At 33.7% G+C, this 22,060-nt stretch overlaps 1 protein-coding gene across 1 annotated transcript in view; it reads left to right on the top strand.

Moving 5' to 3' along the window:
• The window catches only part of LOC148277972 (uncharacterized), a 180,087-nt gene that overhangs the window by 121,142 nt on the left and 36,885 nt on the right, over positions 1-22,060 (top strand). The window contains 3 exon segments of the mRNA XM_088232085.1: positions 4,779-5,612; positions 13,857-14,125; positions 20,805-21,049. Coding sequence (XP_088088211.1) covers positions 4,779-5,612; positions 13,857-14,125; positions 20,805-21,049 — 1,348 coding nt within the window.

The raw sequence follows: 22,060 nt of genomic DNA on the forward strand, positions 1-22,060 counted from the left end.
TTAACTCATTGTTAAAAAACATTACATCAATTGATAACATTTAAATCATAAAATTATATTTCATTAAAAAGTTATTTTTAATAAACATTGGCCAGGACCATACAAAGCACCTGTATTTATGAAGGTACTACTTATCCAATGCAATGCTCAAAATATTTAATTAAAAAGTCAAACGTAGATATTATTTAACAAATTCAGGAATGCCGCAAGGCTCCAGTTTATATCCCACTTATTTATACTAATGGTGTTTTAATTAGTGTATTGCACTTGAAGTGAAATCAACATTCACTAGATACCTACATTCATTATAATTCATATCACAATCATAACTTTTATTTTTGACTGTAATTAGTATTTTTCATTCAACGTATGTATCATATCAATATCAATTGTAATATAAAAATCTTCATTACCCCTATCCGCACTTAATGGCGCACAGGGCACTGCATTGGTACACTAACCGCAGCGTATTTCAGATAATTTTTGTTACATTAAGGTAAGATAGTCAGTCGTTGACAAGACGTCTGTCAGTTACAACGCATAAAAGAATATGGTGAGCGGGTAGATTAAATGTACAGCTTTTAATATCTTATTATGTGTTTTTTTTTTCTTCAACTTTTTGTTTGTTCTGTTTAATAATCGTGGTTTAAAAACATCAAAATACAATTATTTTATCTAGTACATTATAAACTTGGGTAATATATTTCTCTGGATTATGTCTAGTCTGCCTAACTAGGTTATAATAAACAATAACATGACTACCTACTTGTTAATTTATTATACAGTTATACAATATTTAAATATACCATTGATTATTTTTAAATGTTTTTGAGTGAGTTTTCTGATTTTTTTCTCTACCTAAATCCTAAATCCAGCAACTACTTTTTCACAAATTTATTTATTTGTTTTCGGGTCATGGTTTTGTCATGTTCGGGTAACAAATTGAATATTTTGGGGCCCAGAAACCTGAAATTTCTTTGCCCGAATTCAAAGTTTGTGGTAGACCCCATGATGACCCATCCCTTAGTTTGACTTCTGGTAGTGTGGGAGTGTTCCTTTTTGGATTTATTAGAATAATTTACTTTCACAAACATAATTATTCTAAAATATCGAATTCCTGAACAACTTGACGCTAGGGTACCTGAAAGGCTTTTTGATTTGAATAAAATATTTCTGTTTCAATTTTGTTCCCGCTATAATCGACACCTGGGTCCGTATTCTAATGGAAAGCTAAAATTTATCATAAACTTTATCTTCAAAGTAAAATTAAATTTTCAAAAAATAGAATATGTATACATTTTTTTTTTAAACATGTTTAATTACAGATTAATAACGAAGATATTTTAAATTTTTATACAAATATACTTATTTTCGTACATAAATATAGATTTTACTTTATACCGTCTCGATATGTACCGATGAAGATAGCGCTATAATCGCGGCCCCTGGCCCCGATTACATAGAGAAGTTAACAGTTTCCTTTATTTGTCCATAATGAAATGCGAATTATTTGTATGAAAAATTAGATAATCGTATAATTATATTTTTTAAACATCTTCAATTACAGGCTACTAAGAAAGATACTTCAATTTTTTATACTAATATACACATTTTCGTACAGAAAATTCGATATTATTTTACGGACAGTTGTAGATAACTCTGTTAAATATTCATTGTAATCGGGGCCCTGAAACAATGAACCTCGGTACATTGCAAAACCAGTGAAGTTAATTAATAAACATATATACTTATGTTGGTAAATTATAACGAATATAAAATATGCCAAAGTTATCAATTTTCACACGCAAATATAATAAGCTCAATAAATTTCCTTTCTTATTCAAGTTCAATGTCCTCTTTGATTGTAGTAATTTTTCCATATTTATATTTCCAATACCTTTCATCACACCTCAAGTTCCTGATCGATATGCATAATTAATGACGGTGACTCTTGAAGTGAATAATTTTCCCAGTAAGCATACGTTTTTTAATGAAGCGTAAAATAAATGCAAGTCGTCTCAGCGCAAAAAACCACGAACAACATAATTTATTGTGCGTCGTTGCATTTGTTAAACTAATCACCTACTAAGTGTGAACTGAAAGGTCTGAGAGATTGTTAGGACGATTAGAGTTTTTGGGCTGGATTTTACCTACTGTTGGTATAAGGACAATTCGGGTTTTGTGATAGATCGGTTGTGTTATGACGAACGGGAATTTAGGGTGAGTTTGATAGGGTCATAGGATCTGTGTTAGGGTTTTGCAAGTATTGTCTTGACAATCCCAAAAGATGCGAATTGTTTTTGTTTGAGTGTATGTTGTATTGGACGAATTCTTTTAATGTGTTCTAGATGTATCGGAGTTTTGTGTCGTTGTTTATTTTGTTTGGATTGCTATTTTCTTCTTCCTTTCGATGCAGATGGGAAGTAAGGCCGCGGTACTAATTTGCAACTAACACTGGACTCCGCAGTTTTTATCAGATCATGGCAAATTTAATGACAAATGAATTGTTATCAATGACTCCCCTTTGTGCCGCTGCGAATATCCGAATCAATCTTCTGAACACATTCTGTGGTCTTGTCCCTTTCCCTCTCTGTACAATTACCAAAAGGAGCTTCTCGCTACTATCCGTGGCCCTGTTATTGGTCCTGCATACCAACCTGGTGGCTACCAAAAATGATGTCAAGGCTTTTAAAAAGTTTTGTAATAATTTCGGCGAATTGATCATGTCCAATCAATTTAATTCAAGACAGTGAAGAATTAGCCTCCCTTTAGACTGGTACTTCTGGTTTACCTTCTTGCTACCAGATTACTGAAAGCTCCATCGGGTAGCTTTTTCCGTTTGGCAACGAACAACTTTGCCGTGTGTGTGGGCACCGCCAAGCAGACTTATATCCTCAAATGCGGTATGTGGTAGGCAAGCTGTATTCCTTCTCTGCCATACATGATAATATAATAACGTGAATGCACCGACTATGTGTTTTTATTTGATCTAGCAAAAATGTAATACCGCAGTGAGAAATACAATGAAAGCTTTTAAATTAACATATTTCAACAGAGATAAAGAACATCTAAGAGAAGGTAATATAGAAGTCTAGGCATCTACAGGGCTTATTTATAACCTGTCAATGGCTGGTTTAAGTGGCCACTTTACACACGGTGTAACATTCACCATTCTGCCCATATGAACATCTATATTCCTTCAATTCTTTTATCTGTTGATGTTTGTGAAGTTAAAGAGCTGAAACCTTTATTTATGCGGGTGAGATCCATCTAATTGAGTTATTTCACCTACATACTAGGCAACGCCCGAAAATGTTATTTTTTCAATTTCTATACTTCTTCATGGACCAGGTGGATTTATCAACAATATTTTGAGTTTGTCCAAATTTTTGTAGGCCACTTAAACCAGCCATTGACAGGTCACTAGCCCTGTAGATGCCTAGACTTCTATAATACCTTCTCTTAAATGTTCTTCATCTCTATTATAATATGTTGATATAAACAGCCCCCCCGGAAGTTGAATCCAGTCCTTGTCTACACATATTTTGAAAAACTCAAAAGCTTTTAAAGTTTCTGTGTTTTGTTATTTCCGCGGTTCGACTGTAAAGAAATATTCAGTTTTCACTAAATTAGTTCAGAATATTAAAGTGAATATCTAAAACTTACGAAAAACACGTCTTTGTGAACAGTTTTGGGAAAGGGGTGGGTGCTTTCATAGTAAGTGTGAACGGTACCAGTAAATTTGATAGGTCGAATTGAAAAATGTTCTAATCGCCCTATCGTCCAATCGTTTTTACCATATATTATAATGTTCATACTTACAACTCCTTAATGCTGCAGTAACAACCATTCAATAAGTGAATGAACATTAATGATGAACGAAAATGAAACTCCCTTTAGGTGATATTCATAAACATGGCGCTATATAAATTAAAATGATATTTTTCTCTTGTATGAATTCTGTTGACATAGTTACTGCTCAAAATTGGTTAAATTCTGGAATCAAATGTCCCATCAGTCAAAATGGAATGCCCCAAGTTCTAGTATTAAAAATACTCATCCAAGGTTCTTACTCTATTTTTAAAAAATAACTATTTTCTTTAAAAGTTACGTTTCAATTTTTTGTATAACTTTTAATTTTTCCAGTCACTGGATTTTGAAATATATTGCGAGTTTAAACTGTGATTTGTTAAGTGCTTCCATTGCTTTAGTAAACGCGTGTTTTATATAAAATTTTACCTCGATTGGCATCTAAAACACTTTAATTTCCTGTGTCGAAGTCATTTCCAAATTTTAATCGTTCATGAAAACAAGTTGCATTATATCCAAACACTTATACGAGTTTACCGAACATTCCCTTTCTAAACATTACATTAATTAAACATGTTTGTAGGACAGAGTAACACTTTGGACAATGAAAGTTGTTTTGGAGAATTCATTTTTGGAAGATCAACAGATAACTTGTAAAACTCACATTAATATGAAAAAATTGAATGTTACTCTGCTAGAAAATTATTAAAACTGTTCACACCATGCGAGTTGAAAGAGAAAAAATACAATATAACGCATATATTGGGAGTTATGAACTTCAAAAATAGAATCAAATAAAAGTAATAGATAGTTATACAATACTCCCCCTGTTATACTGAATAAAGATGCGCTATAGTGGATTATAGCATTCTTTATTTCGCGGAGAAATAATCAATAAATATACCTGGATTCATCATTAAGTGTCTTTTAAGGATCTATTTCTAATTTTCTTTTCGTTTCTTTTCTAGCCACAGACGTTCACCCTCCAGAGCGGGGAGGGGTCCGTGCGGGCTCGCCAGGATTTGGGGGCCTCAGGAGTGGAGGACATGACTCAACTGGCAGACCTACACGAGGCCGCCCTTCTCTGGAATCTGAAGCTGCGTTACGAGAGAAACCTCGTCTACACCTACGCGGGCAGCATCCTCGTAGCCGTCAACCCGTACAAGATGTTCGACGACGCGTACGGGCTGGAGGTGGCCCAGAAATACAAAGGCAAACTCCTGGGATCTCTACCTCCGCACCTGTTTGCCATAGGCTCCGCCGCGTATTCCCATCTGCCAGCGCCGCAAGTGGTCGTGATCTCCGGGGAAAGCGGGGCAGGGAAAACGGAGTCCACGAAGCTGGTTGTTCAGTATTTGGCGGCTGTCGCGCCTCCTGCCAGAGGCCAACCGCTGGTTCCCGAGCAGATACTGGAAGCTGCGCCTTTGCTGGAAGCGTTCGGCAATGCGCGAACCGCTCGGAACGACAACAGTTCGCGGTTCGGGAAATACCTGGAAGTGTTCTTCAAGAACGGTGCCATAGTGGGTGCAAAAGTGACTCAGTACCTTTTGGAGAAATCGAGGATCGTGACGCAGGCGCCCGGGGAGAGGAACTATCACGTGTTTTATGAAATGCTCGCGGGTTTGTCAGAAAAGGAAAGGCAGAAGTATGGATTAGTGGATGCTGACAAGTATTTCTACTTGAATCAGGGTGGAGGTGATTGCGGGGCTGGGAGAGGTGCGGGAGGCTCAGATTGGGCTTCCTTGAGGGGAGCTATGCAAGTGTTGGGAGTTGGAGAACAAGAACAAGATGAAATTGTCAAGGTATTTTTATAATTTTCTTTATTTTGCAAAATGTATAAATCATTTCTTGGGTATTTTGCGAAAAAGCACTAAGTCAAAATTACTACTTCTGAGATAATTGAAGTTCAAAGTTTGTAACGAAATAACTTTTTTTTTACCAAACATTACTAAGCCAATTTGAACAAATGGTAAATTGATCTATTTACCACATTTTATTCGATAGTTTAATAAATAATAACTGAACTTTCGGAACATTTTTAAAAAAATCATAGTGGATTGACATGACATTGTGCATTTTCGCTGATACCACAGTAAGGAATTCAAATTGAAGTAACATATGTACTTACTATCGTCACTTTGTGCGAAATGTTTTTTTTCTTCAATTAAAAAAGTTATGTAATCATTTTATCTAAGCTATTACATTAGGTAAAATAATAATTAATTAGTGAAAAGAGAAAAGAAACAAAATAATGATTGCCACGTTTGACCCTGAGTGAAGCTCCAGGATATCACGTCACCGACCAACAATCTCACCTTTTCTCAAGTCAGTACTGCTCCATAAGCTCCGCTGAATACATCCGAAATATTGTTATTGATGGCCCACTAGTATGGCGTCCCTTGTTCCTTAATGCTTTTTCCCTGAACGGATTTATGTTATATTTATTTATTTATTTATTTATTTATTTATTTATTTATTTATTTATTTATTTATTTATTCATTTATTTATTTATTTATTTATTTATTTATTTATTTATTTATTTATTTATTTATTTATTTATTTATTTATTTATTTATTTATTTATTTATTTATTTATGTATATATTTATTTATTTATTTATTTATTTATTTATTTATTTATTTATTTATTTATTTATTTATTTATTTATTTATTTATTTATTTATTTATTTATTTATTTATTTATTTATATATGGCATTTCTGCCATTTACATATATGTGGTATAAAGAGTGCTTAAAAATAAAAATATTTAAAAAAATATCGAGTATGAAATATTAATATACTCGTACTGTACACATTATTAATTACTTGAAATACATATATATTTTAAAGAAATTATACAATAACAAAATGCATTAATCAATCAAATTATAACTATTCCAACCCAATCTTCTGAAGATTACTTGCTCTTTTTGATAAAAATATGTTGGTCACTTTATTTTTTAAGTTAGGCAGAGATAAACTAAATATATCAAAATGTGATGCATATTCATTCCCGGTATTCTGTAATCTAACAATAGGTGAGTTATATTGAGCTACCGTTCGAGAATTTTGACAATAAAATATAGTAGATGTTCTGCTTAATCTAGGTGGTACATAGAATGAAATCAATTTCAGTAGATCAGGGGTATCAAACATTGGTTTTATTATTTTATATAAAGTCGTAAGATCGGTCGATGCTCTTCGTTCTTGCAATTTAGTTAATTTAAAAGAGTCTAAAATTTTGTTATAATTTAATATTGACTTATTATAGAAAATATTTCGACTTGTAGCGTAGGTAGGACTTAGTGCGTTTTTGCAGATTGTAGAGTTAATAAATCAAAATAATAAGAGTACATTGAAATTATCCTAAAACAAAGCTACTTGTATTTGTAATATCTTTGAAAAATAAAAAATAGTTCGCCAAATTCGTTTCTTACCGAAAAATACCGTATTTTACCAAAATCTGGTAAAATTTCCGTAAAATACCGCGGTAATTTTACCGCCTTGCATCTCTATATATACTCAATAATGTCAATCTGTTAGAGTTTACATCAGCCTGTTGATTGGCTTAAAAACAAAACAAAAAAATCGCTTGCGGATTTTTATACTCCTCGATAAATTTGATCGACTGATTGTTTTTGTTATATTCTAAGTACTTTTTATTATTCTCGCCACCATTTTGTTTAATCGTAAAGTAATTCCTTCTCTCTTGCCACACTCTTGCATATAATATTGTTCTCATTCATGCAAATATCAATAACAAAGCAATAAAATCTTTTCTCAGTTCGTTGATACACGTTGATAAAAAATGAACCAGTTATAAATCAGCTGCGTACCGAATAGTGTTCAATATAACATTTTTTAGACAAAGAGAGTCACACCAATCAAATAAACATGCATTTTAATATTTTAAAAGCTTTACGTTTTTGCATTCTTAATTTTTTAAGTTGTTTCCTATTTTATATTCGTATCTCCTGGTATAGAGGGGGCTTTTATTGCTCGAAGGTTCTATTCCATAGAAGGCAGAACCAAACCTTATAAAGGTATCATAATGACTTTTTTTCTGTGATTACTTCTTCTCTGGTCTCAATCCTGGGATTGGCTGGCAACAATTACTCTCATTCTTCTCCTCCATTCATCCCTGTCTTGTGCGGCTCTTTTAAAGTCAGCATATGATGAGCAGCGCACGTCCTCCAATAGGTCCTCCAGGTACTCTCGGCGTGGGCGTCCCCTAGAATTTGTCCCCTAGGTCATCCCCTCCATTATGACATGCAGGAGGCCTTCTTGACGTATTACATGGCCGATCCATCTAACTCGCCTTTCGGACAAGGTCCTGAGCAGGTGCCTTCCACCTTAGATTCTTTGAAAAACCTCTACATTTGTAATGTGGTCTCTCCAGAAAATTCCTAGTAGTCTTCTTTCTATAGTGATTACTATAACATTGTTATTCACCGTTTTTGCTAATGATTGGTCTAATGGTCGGATATGTGTTTATGCTATAATACCCACGCTATATGTTCCAACAATGCTACCAATTTACAAGCGTTCTAAACCTTGGGATTTCAAGTATAAGACAAACGTTACTTCAAGACGGCTGTTTTTACCCAAAGTTACACAAAACTCGGTTTAATAATTAGAACTTCCTCAATAAACAAATTTGATTATTCATAAAATACGGCAATTAAATCTTCGCCTTTTGTGAAACACTTCGGCTATAAAATATTAATGATTTGTATTAATCTTTTTAACCGTTTCATTGTGTTTAGATCTATTGATATTTGATTACATAACTTTTACGATACTATGTTCCTTTCCATTTTTCACACAAACAGAACGAACAAGCGGGAGTCTCCAAGAAACCCTGTCGTACTTTTCTAATATTTTTCTATTCTTAAAACGCGCAAATCTATATACGAGTATATTAGATTCTATTTATGATAATCATATATCATCGTGACCCAATCCGCACCTAATAGTGCATTAGTATACCAGATGAAACGCATATCGATCATATGTTACTGGAAGATAAGGTGATCATTCCTACGCTTCAGGTATCAGTCCGGGGGTGATATTCCAAACGCTCTCACGGCCGTAGAAAAAGCTTTTTTCTCGCTTATTTTATGTTTATAAAATGTTTTCTACGGCCGCGAGAGCAGTTTAGAATAGCTCCGCAGGGATAGCAAAAAATTGCAGTGCATTTTAAACAAACATTTCGCGTCGATCCTACCACGAATCGAATCTTCGTAGAATAGTAGGCGAACGCCCCAACAACTACACTACGAGAGGGACGAGAGAGATTTTTTACCTGAAAGTACCCATTGAGTCGAAAACACTCATCCAGGATTCTGGTTCTGTTTCACACACAGAACTGTATTGTTATTTTTACCCATACCTCTAAGGATGCCAATTAGTAAGAAAGACGGTAGTGTTGTCAAGTTGCGGAAGGTGTTGACCTCGCTCTTTCATGACATTGGTCGTAGGGAGTCAGAAAAGTTGATGCATGCCACGGATTGGAGATTCTTACTGGATGTCGAAAATAAAATATGAAAATAAAGAATAATTTAAAAAAATATATTTACTTTATTATTCAATAATAGTTTGTCATCGGGTGCTCAGACATTAGTTTGAATTGTTAATCAAATAAGAAGTTTTATAAATGTATGTATGTGTATGCGCACGGGTGTATGTACGTGTGTGTGTATGTACGTGTGTGTATGTACATGTGTATATATGTGTTTATATATATGTGTATCTGTGTATGTATATTTTTAAAAATGTGTATACGAGTAAGTTTATATTTTATTTGTCTGTGCTCTCTATTAATTTGTTAACTATTATCATATATTAGAATGTAATTGCCTAGCTTGGAACGGGGTATGTACCCTTGTTAGCTGGGCAAAGTGAACGTTAAATTGTATTTTTGATAAAAGGTGTAAATAAATAAATAAAAATAGAAAAAAATTAGAACATCTCAAATTATCGAGCTTTAAGAATCTAGTCTTGTTTTATATATCTTGGCGGCCTCCGTGGTGTAGTGGTCAAGACGCTTGACTCACACACGGAAGGTTCCGGGTCGATTCCCGGTGAGAACACATAAATTGAATGATATTTTCATCAAGCTTGGGTGTTCTGTGATGTAATTCACCACTGTAATTAGGCCTCCTGGCCAGTTGTGGTGCAAAAAATTAAAAAAATATATATGGGGGTGTTGAAACGAATATCTTGTGAACTTCGTACATTTTTTTATTATTTCATGCAGATACATAATTCGAGCGGATATACAATTATAATGTTGTTATTTTTTATCATTTGAAAATCCGGACGTGAAACGTGTTAGTACAATCGGAACGATCTATGGATTTGCTTCAATAAATTCGATTTCTTCACTTGCAAGTCTTATTATATTGAATAAATATTTTCTATGATGTAGTTTTAACCTTCCTTGGAACTGAAGGGGCACTAGCAAAGGTTTGCTTTCGATCTAATGAAACTAAGCCGAAACCAAGTGAGGGTTATCAGAGCCCTTACAGGGCACTGCAGATTGAATAAACACCTCGCTAGAATATTTTATTTTTTTGTTTAATTTTCCAAACATATATTATTTACATTACCTTAGAAAAATACATCTTAAAATTAAGCTAAAACATGAATTGGAATAAATGCCCACAAAGACTACAGCGTCTGAGCGTGAGCGTTTTTAAATTATTAAATGGTTTATAGCACATATAATATATGGTATGACATGACCATGAAAAGAAAAGAAAAGAAAAATAAAAGAAAAACCAAATTAACATATGCTGAAATGACGAAAATATTATGTATTTGCAGTATGCATTTATTTTTTACTTCGATTTTTTTTTTTTAAGAATGTGTATCTGTTCCTTCCATGCTAATCCAAGATTTCAAACCTGCTTCAAACTGTACCAGTGATTTAATGTTTTGTAGTTCCTTGGTTAGAAAATTAAGGGATCTTGGACTAACATGTAAGAAGTGCCTCTGTGCGAACTTAGTTCTGCATCCTGGGACTGACAGTACACTATCGGATCTATTACTAATGCGATTTAAATTATTACTAAATTCCCTATTCAAGTAAACATATTTCAGGCACTGAAATAAATATAACTGAATGAATCTTTCTGAAACTTTAAATTAAGGTTCTGCAGTGCTGATGATGAAAGAGCTGTGGACATTTTATGTAAATGTGATGCTTTAATTAAAAAAATAAGCTGCATCTAGTGGGCTTTCGGTTAAATCTGAGGTTATGAGAGCGCTCGCCCCCTACTCACAGGGTAGGCGGTGGCTTGCCGTTTTCCGCACCCCGAAACTGAACGATTTGACTGCTTTTTTAAGCAAATTTTTAAGAAATTTTTCGTTAGTATTTTTTTAGTTTTTCAAAATCATTTATCATATTTGTATACCGGACATCTGAAGACGGATAAAACTGGGCTACTACTACGTTTTTTTTAAATACATTTATTTGCACCACAACAGGCCAGGAAGCCAACTTATTTATTAATTTATATATCAACGGTTTAAAGAACCTTTTTCAGTAAAGAAATTTACAGAAATAATCACAGCAGAGAACAATTAATTTTGTAATATCGTAGGTATACTGGCAAAAAACTCCCTGTTTTGAGAATTTAAGCATTTACGTTTTGTTCCAATTTTACTATTTTATTTAAATACAGTAAAATGTTAAGTGCTCAGTTAACAACATGTTATTAATTTTTCCGTTTCTTAATTACATACTAAATAAATATACTTAAAACTTTTAGCCTGAATAAACTTTACTTAACTTTTACCCGATATACGACTTAACCTTAAATTTATTTTTAAAACTTCAGATATATGAAATTTAATATAACTTAGTGTATTTTGCCAGTTTGGAGAGCGTTTAAAACTTTACAAAACTGCATCATTAAGTCAAATCCGCATATTTCCGAGTTAACGTTTTTTGCCAGTATACCCACGATATATAATATGAAATAAATTAGAATATTTAAATTTATTTCAACAGAGAGGGAAAACATTTTTGAGAAGGGAATATGGAAGTCTAGGCATTTACAGGGCTTATGACCTATCATTGGCTGGTTTAAGTGGCCACTTTACACACTGTGTAACATTCACCATTCTGCCCATGTTTGAACATCCACATTTCCTTACCTCTTTCATCTGTTGACTTTTGTTCTGCGAGCATTTGGACATACTCAAACATTGTTAAAGTAGAATAGATAAAACTAATCAATTTATTTATTTTACTTTTTGCAAATAATAATTATTGTAAATTGGCGGGCTTATTGCCAAATGGAAATTTCTTCCAACCAACCAATAAAATAAAAGTTTTTTTTAAAGTCTAGTTACAAAACTTAAAAGAATAGCTAAAGTTACCTATATAAAAATAGAAAGAAATGTACGAGTATTTATGAAAAATTATCTTTAATCAATAACATACTCAATAAGAAAGGGGAAAAAGGAGGAAACAGGAAAAGAGAAGAGATTAAGGAAGAGAAAGGAGATGTTTCTTCAGACGTGATTTAAACAGAGATACTGTAGTAACATTTTTGATGGTGGATGGGAGATGATTCCACAGTCGTGTGGTGAATTACAACACAGATTACCCGGGCTGTAAAGTGGCATTATAGTGGTGAATTACAAGACAGAACACCCAGTCTTGAGAAAAATCACAATTTGATTTTTGTGTTCTCACCGGGAATCGACCCCGGAACCTTCTGTCCGTGACTCAAGTGTCTTGATGGTCCTAGCTCCCATAATAAATAATTAAACATAAAAACAAAATTGTACATACACGCCGATAGTAAATATCTTTAGTGTGTAAAAATTTTTGCTCGAGTGTCGTAATCCAGGGAGAAAATATTGGAATACGTTTGTATGACGAAACGTTAAACCGCGTTTCCCCTCAACAGCTCGATACTTAAAGGTCCTGCGCTCGCCGGAGGAGATTTAGCAAAAGACAAGAGAGTACTAACCCTCCATCTCAGCTTTTTGAAAAACTAGGCGAGGATGAAAATTGGACTTTTTAAGACTTTACAATAGACCTACACAGGTCGCAGTGACGTCAGGAGCTACTTTAACACTGACCCCTATCTGCAAAAAGTAGTATTATTTACGAGTATGCTCAATTCAATATTTTTTATGTCGAAAAACTGGATCAATAAAAAATATCGGCGAGAAACGAACAACGATTGAGCATTTCATAAATTATATTTTAACATGGGCTTGATGTATGAAATAATTCTTCTTCTTCGCAGTCTCAATCCTGGGGATTGATTTGCAGCAAAGTCCTGCATCTCGTCCTCCATTGGTCTCTATTTTCTGCAGCCCTCTTCAGGTCGACATATGAGGCGCAGTTTAAATCTTCGCACACTTGCTCCAAATATTCCCGTCGGGGGCGCCCTCTGTAATTTGTCCCCTCAGCCATTCCCTCTATGATGTCATGCAGGAGACCCTTATGGCGTATAATGTGGCCGATCCATCGGGCTCGCCTCTCCGAGATGGTTTTGGTTAGGTGCCTCCCTTTTTGATTCCACTGAGAACCTCGTCATTAGTGATGCGGTCCCTCCAGGAAATTCCTAATATTTTTCTGTAGCACCACATCTCGAAGCTCTCTAGTCTTTTTTTATCTCTTTCGGTAAGGCACCATGTCTCACAACCGTACATCAATATGCTCCAAACATACGTCTCGACAAGTTTGCTTGCGGAAATAATGCATATGTAATTAAAGACACCCTAAATTCACTTTAGTATTGTGGTTGAAATGTACATGTTTCATATCTTATTGTTTTACTATCTTACTATCATAGTCTGTTTTACATATAAATACACATTCAAACATACCACGCGGCAGAATTAGACCATTTTTTAATGACATGTATGTTAGGTTATATTTTACCCGCGGATTGAAATGCCATTTTCTTCTTTCTTGTGACGCTTATATCAAACGATACGTCATTGGTTGAAACCTGGTTCTTCCGAGTCGTCTCGTCTTCTAAGAGACATAACTATTTATGGTATTTTTCCTCCCAGGTCCTCGCCACTATTCTGCACCTGGGCAACGTGTACTTCCACCGGCGGCAGCTGCGCCACGGGCAGGAGGGCGTGGAGGTGGGCAGCGAGGCCGAGGTGCGCTGGGCGGCGCACCTGCTGCAGGTGGACTGCTCCGCGCTGCAGCGGGCGCTCACGGCGCGCCTCACGGAGGCCGGCCCCGACCGCCTGCACACGCCGCTGGCCATCGACCAGGCGCTGGACAAGAGGGACGCCTTCGCCAAGGCTCTCTACTCGGCACTCTTCAACTGGTGAGTCAACAATTATTGAAAAATTCAATATCCACCGCCCACCGCCCACCGCTGTCCATGTGATGAATAACCCCTAAATGTTTAAAGATTTTGATAAAATTATCAATGAATCTTCTTGGTTTAGTATTACTTTTTATTATTAAAACTCCCAAATATGAACTGTTCAGCAAACTATTTGTAAATATTTATGTTTTCTGTCCTCTGTTAAAATACTTATTTGATATTCTTATCTCCAAAATATGTTAAAAATAATAAAAAACTGTTAACGTCGTAAACAATTCACCAGTCTTGAAGATGTCTACTTAGGCGAAAGCGCTCTTTGGTCAAAATAATAAAAAAGTAAAACCAAACCAAGAAGTTTCATTGATAATTTTATCAAAATAATTAACTATGGAGTTTTATCAAGTTTAATCAACAAAAATACATCAATATCCAAAATGTTTTTCTCGTTGCGTTCATCGAATGATAATGTCGGGTTTGCAAGAGGATCAGACAAAATTGTCCTCGCGTGAACAGAAATTTTGAGGGCAAGACAATGAACCGGGACATTGTCCTAGAGATAAACGCGCAGAGTATCTCCTTGTGTGCACCAGCTTTAAGCTAGGTTCGAAGAAAAACAACGCAATAGATAGAATGATAATTAATTTGGTAATGTATCCAAAATAAAACACGTTTATTGGATTTTATTTTGGATACATTATATGGAATTCTACCAACTGTCTGCATACACAATAAAAAAAAAGAAAATGTGCTGTCCCAGCTCCGCGAACAAACTTAACCACGCAGGACAGGACAATGCGCGTTGTGACACGCACGTGCGAAGCAAGTGGCTATTGTCATGCGCGTGCGCGTTCACACGAGGTCAATGCGGCCTCGCCTGATGGTGGGGGACAATTCATTGTCCTGCGGAGATAGCTCGCCCGTCTATGGTCCTCCAAATTTCTATTCACACGAGGACAATAGGCCTGATGCTGGAACATGACAATCTGTCCTCGTGTGAACTAGAGGTGGTAAAAAAAATAAACAATGTTTCTTCGGAAACAATTTCACTCCAAAATTTAACTGATTCTGTGAAGAAAATAAAGTCAGGCTATTATAATTTCACAAATTCATGAAACTGTTATTGCATCGTTTGAGAAGACGCGGCCGTTTTATTACACTGCCGCTAGATAATGGCACCGCTTTCGTAGGAAACCATGGCTTAAGAGACCCCATGCTTGCCAATTATAATATTTCATATTTAAAACCCGAAATATTTCCTATTGGTCAATTAATGCGGTATGTTGTAGGTACCTGCAGGCAATCCGATATTGCAAAGGAATGTATCCTGTTTTTTATAACAGTAATTTTACCACTGTACGGGTTATAGCCTGTTTATTGAATCGTTTGCCTATTATTATTTCAATCATACATCCGCTCAATCGGGCTCATATATATTAATAAAAATTCTTTCAAAATTATATGGAATTAATCATCACCACCTTCAAATTGATTCGAATAATCGGCGAATGTAAAAGATTAGTTTTTAGGCAAAGACTGGCGTATTATCTGTTGTGTATATTTTTTTGTTTAAAATGAAATGATCATCTTTATTGCAATGACATTCATCATCATCATTGGTTCCTTTCCTTACCTAATCGTAGCGTATCTTGATAATAATCAGTTATACCTACGCAACAGTCAAACGCTGGAGTACATAATCAATTCATAAGTTCCATTTCAGGGACTATGAAATATTCCAGTGTAAAAACACCTTCTTAAAATTGCATGTCAGTCATGTCGGGAATCGAATCCGAGACCTCTTGCATGGTAGGCAAACGAATATTTGAGTTTTTTCCTTTTTTCTCCCTCTTTCCTTCCATCTTTTCCCCCTTCCTCTTCATAGTATAGTGTAGATATTTAGTCCATTTTAACTTCTATTATATAAATAAAACACGAGTGATACTTTAATCCACGAATTTGGAATATCCAGTGACCGGTTTCATCGCTTTCGCGACATCTTCGAGACTGGTATCTTTATTAAAAAGTTAAATGTATTTATACAGAACAGAGGTGAGGATACATAATTCAAAGTTATATGTAAGTAAATTAAATAAAGTTATTTTTATCTTAAGGATCATTATCGACAAATTTTCTATGGGTTAACTAATGAATGGATATAATGTTATTTTAATGAGTTTAAGTATTTTATTTTATTGTTGGTGTCCCATCCTTCGTGAGTGTGGTTTTGTAAATAATGATTTCTGAAAAACAAAGGGTAAAAAGTCATTAGTAAAATTATATTACATTGGGTAAAGTAATGGGGAATGCACATGTGTTATCTGTTTATTAAGTAATTCTACGTCGGGTTTATTTTTTAATCTATTAATTTCGAGAATTTCTAATTTGTCAAGTTTATGGCCTTTGGGTGCAATATGAATTATTTTTACATTATTTTTTAATTCGAAGGAATGTTTGTTTTCTATTAAATGATTGGCAAAATTTGAATTATCTTTATTATTATTTTAACTTCTTAAAAAATTTTTTTTTATCAAAATTTAGTTCTATAATGAAATTATTAATAAAGCAACAATATGTTCAAATACCACTGATTTTCTTAAATTGAACGGCAGAAATTGCCTCAAGGCAATATGCCCGCCCTTATGCATGTGTATGTAAAAAATACATTTATATAAAGTGTTTAAATAAGTCAATTTTCATCATACTCATTTTCAGGTACTCATTTTTTTGTTTCTTTAAATACTCGTATAAAAGCATTTTTTTTTATTCAGATATATTTTAGCTGCTAGAGTCTAATAGGCTTCTATTAATTTAATAGCGCTTCACGTTGTTAATAAAATGTAAAAAAAGACTTGATAAAATAAGAATTGATTATGTCTTTAAAGAAATAATTGAATAAAATTATCATTGACCTCGTGTGTGGAATTCTGTTTTTATTCCGTAGGATTCTGTGATGTTTTTGTTTAAAAAATGTTGATAGTTTTGTTTTTAAATATGTAGTAGGTGCGGTATTTGTTGGATTTGGTCATGTAATATCTTTCTCGGTCTTACCCGTTTTCTGCATTCATCAACCGTCGAAATACTCACCATTTGGTTTACCAATGCGGTGCCCTATCCACCGCTGGGTGCGGAAACAGGAATGATTATGAGTTATAATAGATAAGACATACTGTATTCGCTGGGAGCTGTCGGGCGTGGAAAAGAGGACGATCTTTGTTTTATGCGCGCCCAATGTTGGTAGAACCCGCATTCCGTGTGATGTATAGTTACAGGATACACGTAATTAAAATTGTATAAAAAATATTGAAGTTTTCTAATTTTATTTTATTCACATGTACGGCAAAATTGCATTTTACAAAACTTATAATATAATCATATTTTTTAATTTATTTCAACAGAGAGGGAAATTTTTGAGAAGGGAATATGGAAGTCTAGGCATTTACAGGGGAATGGTGAATGTTACACAGTGTGTAAAGTGGCCACTTAAACCAGCCAATGACAGGTCATAAGCCCTGTAAATGCCTAGACTTCCATATTCCCTTCTCAAAAATTTCCCTCTCTGTTGAAATAAATTTAAATATGAACAACTCCCTAGGGAGGAAATCCAGCCAGTCTGCAAGCATTTGGACATAATCAAACATTGTTGAATTACTACCTGGTAAAAGAAGAAGTATAAAAATTGGAAAATTGTTTTCAGGCGTTGCCTAGTAGGTGATTTGGTTCAGCTGGATGAATCTCACCCACGTGATAAAGGTTTCAGCTCTTTTACTTCACAAGTCAACAGATGGAAGATTTGAGGAAATGTGGATGTTCAAACATGGGCAGAATGGTGAATGTTACACAGTGTGTAAAGTGGCCACTTAAACCAGCCAATGACAGGTCATAAGCCCTGTAAATGCCTAGACTTCCATATTCCCTTCTCAAAAATTTCCCTCTCTGTTGAAATAAATTTAAATATGAACAACTCCCTAGGGAGGAAATCCAGCCAGTCTGCAAGCATTTGGACATAATCAAACATTGTTTAATCATATTTTGTTTATTGTTTTTAAAAAACATAAATTTATTTTTACCTAAGATTTAGAAAACAAAAATTAAACCTTAAAAATGTAGGTATAACACATTCAGTAGAAGTTCAAAACAATTTAAACATGAAATCTAATTGAATAATCAAATATTTTAAAATATAATAAGAAAATCATGAAGTTGCTGTTTCATATTATAATTATACTTAAGGTTTAATTACCATTCACCATCTTCGAAAAAGTACAAAAGGTTTATTTCTATAGAAACTATAACCTGCATTAAATAGATTCGATAAGTGGGAATAACAAAAAAAATAAACAATAATATAATACTCAAACAAAAAATCCTAAAAACATTATTTATAGTTATTAAATAAAATAAAATAAAATACTACCTCCCTCAATGAACGAAACAAAAATGATTATCTGCAAAATTTCATGTCAAATTTTACAGGTAAAATTGACTAAGTTTCTTATTTTTCTTTTATATAAAAGCAATAATGTTTTTTGAAGTTGAAAGTACCGTACATATAATGTACAATTACCAACCACCTACTTGAAAAATCTGATCTTTGAGAAGCAACTGAACTCTAGAAAAACACTAAAATGGCTCCCCTAAACATTATTGATTTTCTCACTTGGTCAATTTATCTTGTATGCTCACGATATGTTTATTTTATTATATCAAAATTTTGAATTGGTCAACTATATTATGAAAATCCCTCTCCTCCACCCCTCCACTCTATTTCCTCATCCCTTAACCTTCTTACTAGCTCTTTTTTTCTCATGTCTTATATAATATATTATTTTTCTCTTTACTGTGTAACACGTTCTCTCATTATATTTGTGAAAAACTTTAACTGGATGTATGTACTATTTTTTAGATTTTGTATTATTATATAACAACTGTTGTTTATCCTTAATAAATAAAATAAAAAAATAAAATACATACATGGCACATCAATATGGTAAACAGTAAACTCAAGCATTTGGAAAATCTTTAAGGAGTTTCCTACCCAAATCCCTCCTACTAAGGAAAATCCAGTCCTTAACTCCTTTCTTGAAAATAATTTTTGAGAGCTTAATACGTTTTTCCAATATATATGGTTAAGTTTTAACAAATTTGATGTTTTCAATAAAAAACCGTTATTTAATATTTCGTAATGTCACATTTCGTCCATGACTAATTTCAAGTTTAAAATCTTAAAAAAAGACAAAGAAAAAAAGTAAAATTTATAAACAGTTTCGTTTTCATCACATTAAGAAGTGAATTATTTGTAATTATTGGCAAGGTCGTGGAAGTAATATGTATGTGTTAATTTTAATGATTTTATTATTTTTATGTGCATCTTGATTAATATACCATGCGTGAATTATACTCGATAAATAATTCATTATTATGATATTTTTACCATTTTGGGCCATTGCCAAACATTTTGGTTGAAAGTCGCTTATAACACATACATACGCCTTTATAATATTACACTATAACCAAACAGGATAGGTAATGATTTTTAAAAATTAAAATCAACACGTCAGACAAATAATAAGTTTGTTTACACACCTATTAGTACTATAATTAATTGATTACTTCAAGGCCAATGTTATTATTATATTTTAATTTTAATCACTCAAATCAAGTCAGTCATTTTTTGTATTTTTAAATATTGGCAATGCTTAGTGGGTAGAGGAGAGAAGTCAGACGAATTACTTAAAAATATTGATAAATAAAAGTATAGATTACAATATTCTGAGTTTGTCCAAATGTTTGTAGACAAAGGACTGGATTTCACCCCCTAGGGAGTCATTAAGATTAACAAATTATCAACAAAATTACCTGTCGTTGGCTGGTTTAAATGGCCACTTTACACACTGTGTAACATTCACAGCCAATGACAGGTCACAAGCCCTTTAAATTCCTAGACTTCCATATTCTCTTCTCTAAAACATTCTCCATCCCTGTTGTAATTTTTTGATCTAAAGGACTCCCTAAGGGCTGAAATCCAGTCTTTTGTCTACAAACATTTTGACAAACTCAGAATATTGTAATAAAACTAACTGGTTCAAGAAGGAAAAAATGTTTTCAAGCGTTGCCTAGTAGGTATGGTAATAATTCGGTCAGATTAATCTCTTCACAACAATAAAGGTTTCAGCTCTTTACCTTCACTAAAATCAACAGATGGAAGAATCGAAGAAATACGGATGTTCAAACAGGCAAAATGGTTAATTATTTTTTTGCATTGTTTTATTATTTTTTTGGATTGTTTATAAAAAATGTCTGTCTTAAAATAGGTTGTGCCCAGTCAGGCAGACTACAAACAATGAAGAACTTCACCCCTGCGGGAAATTGGATACAAAAATGATTTCTAACATGCAGTAAAAATTAGAGCAAGTTTCTTAAAAATGTAAGAAAAAATATTGCGATAAAAACAAACTACTTTGAACGTCGCCATTTTCTCTTTCATCATTGGTCGATTCATATGAGCCAGTGTTTGTTTTTACTAACTTATTTTTTTCAAACATTTTCAGGAAACTGTCATATAAGTTAATGCCCCAATTTTTACCGCACGCTAGAAAACATTTATTGTATCAGATTCATTTTTTCAAGTTCCTCATCATCTTAATAGCATTATTTGATTTTATTTCTTTCTCTTCAGGCTCGTTTCTCGAGTGAACTCCATAGTACACCGCGGGGGGACTCACGACGCCCAGCGAATCTCCATCCTGGACATATTCGGGTTCGAGGACCTGGCGGAGAACTCCTTCGAGCAACTTTGCATCAACTACGCCAACGAGAGCTTGCAGTTCTACTTCAACAAGCACGTCTTCAAGCTGGAACAGCAGGAATACCAGAAGGAAAGGCTGGAGTGGACCAGCCTTGCTTGGGTGGATAACCTACCAGGTAAATTATTTCTCCACATAATCATGATCGTTTGATTCGTATACCGATACATTGCCTTTATATGGTGCAGATAAGGGTGTAATGATGCTAAATATACAACATATTTGAAGATAAAATTCCAATCTTAATAATTTTAATAAAAATATCCAAACTTTGCCAAATATCTGGATGGTTGTCAGGAAATAAATAAGACTAGGACCTCTAAAAAAGGACATAACTGCTCGCAAACGACTTTCTTCGTTAAAAGTAATTAATTCTTCTGGTCATATTAAAATAAGTTTTTAATGCAATTCTTATTCGCTGTATTATTTCAAAATTAATAAAAAAAGCAACCTTAGAGTATTTTTTTTACGTTTTCTTTCTAAACATTACTTTAATTTAATGGTTGGATTTCTGCATATCCAAATAATGTCTAGCTCTCATAAATCATCCGAATAATTGGTGTTTATCTGTATCTGTACGAAAATCAGTCTCAAGTGAAATTTCGTAATTTTTTCGCGAATTGTTTCCTGATTGATTTATTTATTTATTCATTCAAAGATACATTTAAAAAAAAAGTATCACCACAACGTGATATCCATTTTTTAAAAGTAAGTTATTTTCAACTAGTTGAAAATGGCCACCAAAATTGAAATATTTGGGTCATCAGAACACAATATTAACTTTTTTTTATTTGAAAAAAACCATTCAGAAGTTTAGAGGCAATGCAACTTCTGGCCAGCAAACTTGTGATACAAAGCATACCTAAAAGGAACAATGCTGGGTACTGTAATGGGTAGTATCCATACTCTCTCATGTTCAGGAAACGAAGAAACTCCTTCTGTGTTCTCTTAACCATGAGTGAGTAAGTGGCTTCTTCATGAATTATTTTTATATGATGTTTGCTGACTATTAGAACGAATACATGTTTTGTGCGTGGGTGGTTATTTTTATATTCCGGCCTGCAACATGAACGAAATTGTCAATCTGGTTCAGAATAGAAAAGGGATACCAAAAATACAATAGTTAACA

Source organism: Micrasema longulum, unplaced genomic scaffold (genome assembly GCF_059751315.1).
Source record: "Micrasema longulum isolate JH-2025_06_02 unplaced genomic scaffold, ASM5975131v1 h1tg000948l, whole genome shotgun sequence".
NCBI classification, from domain to species: domain Eukaryota; kingdom Metazoa; phylum Arthropoda; class Insecta; order Trichoptera; family Brachycentridae; genus Micrasema; species Micrasema longulum.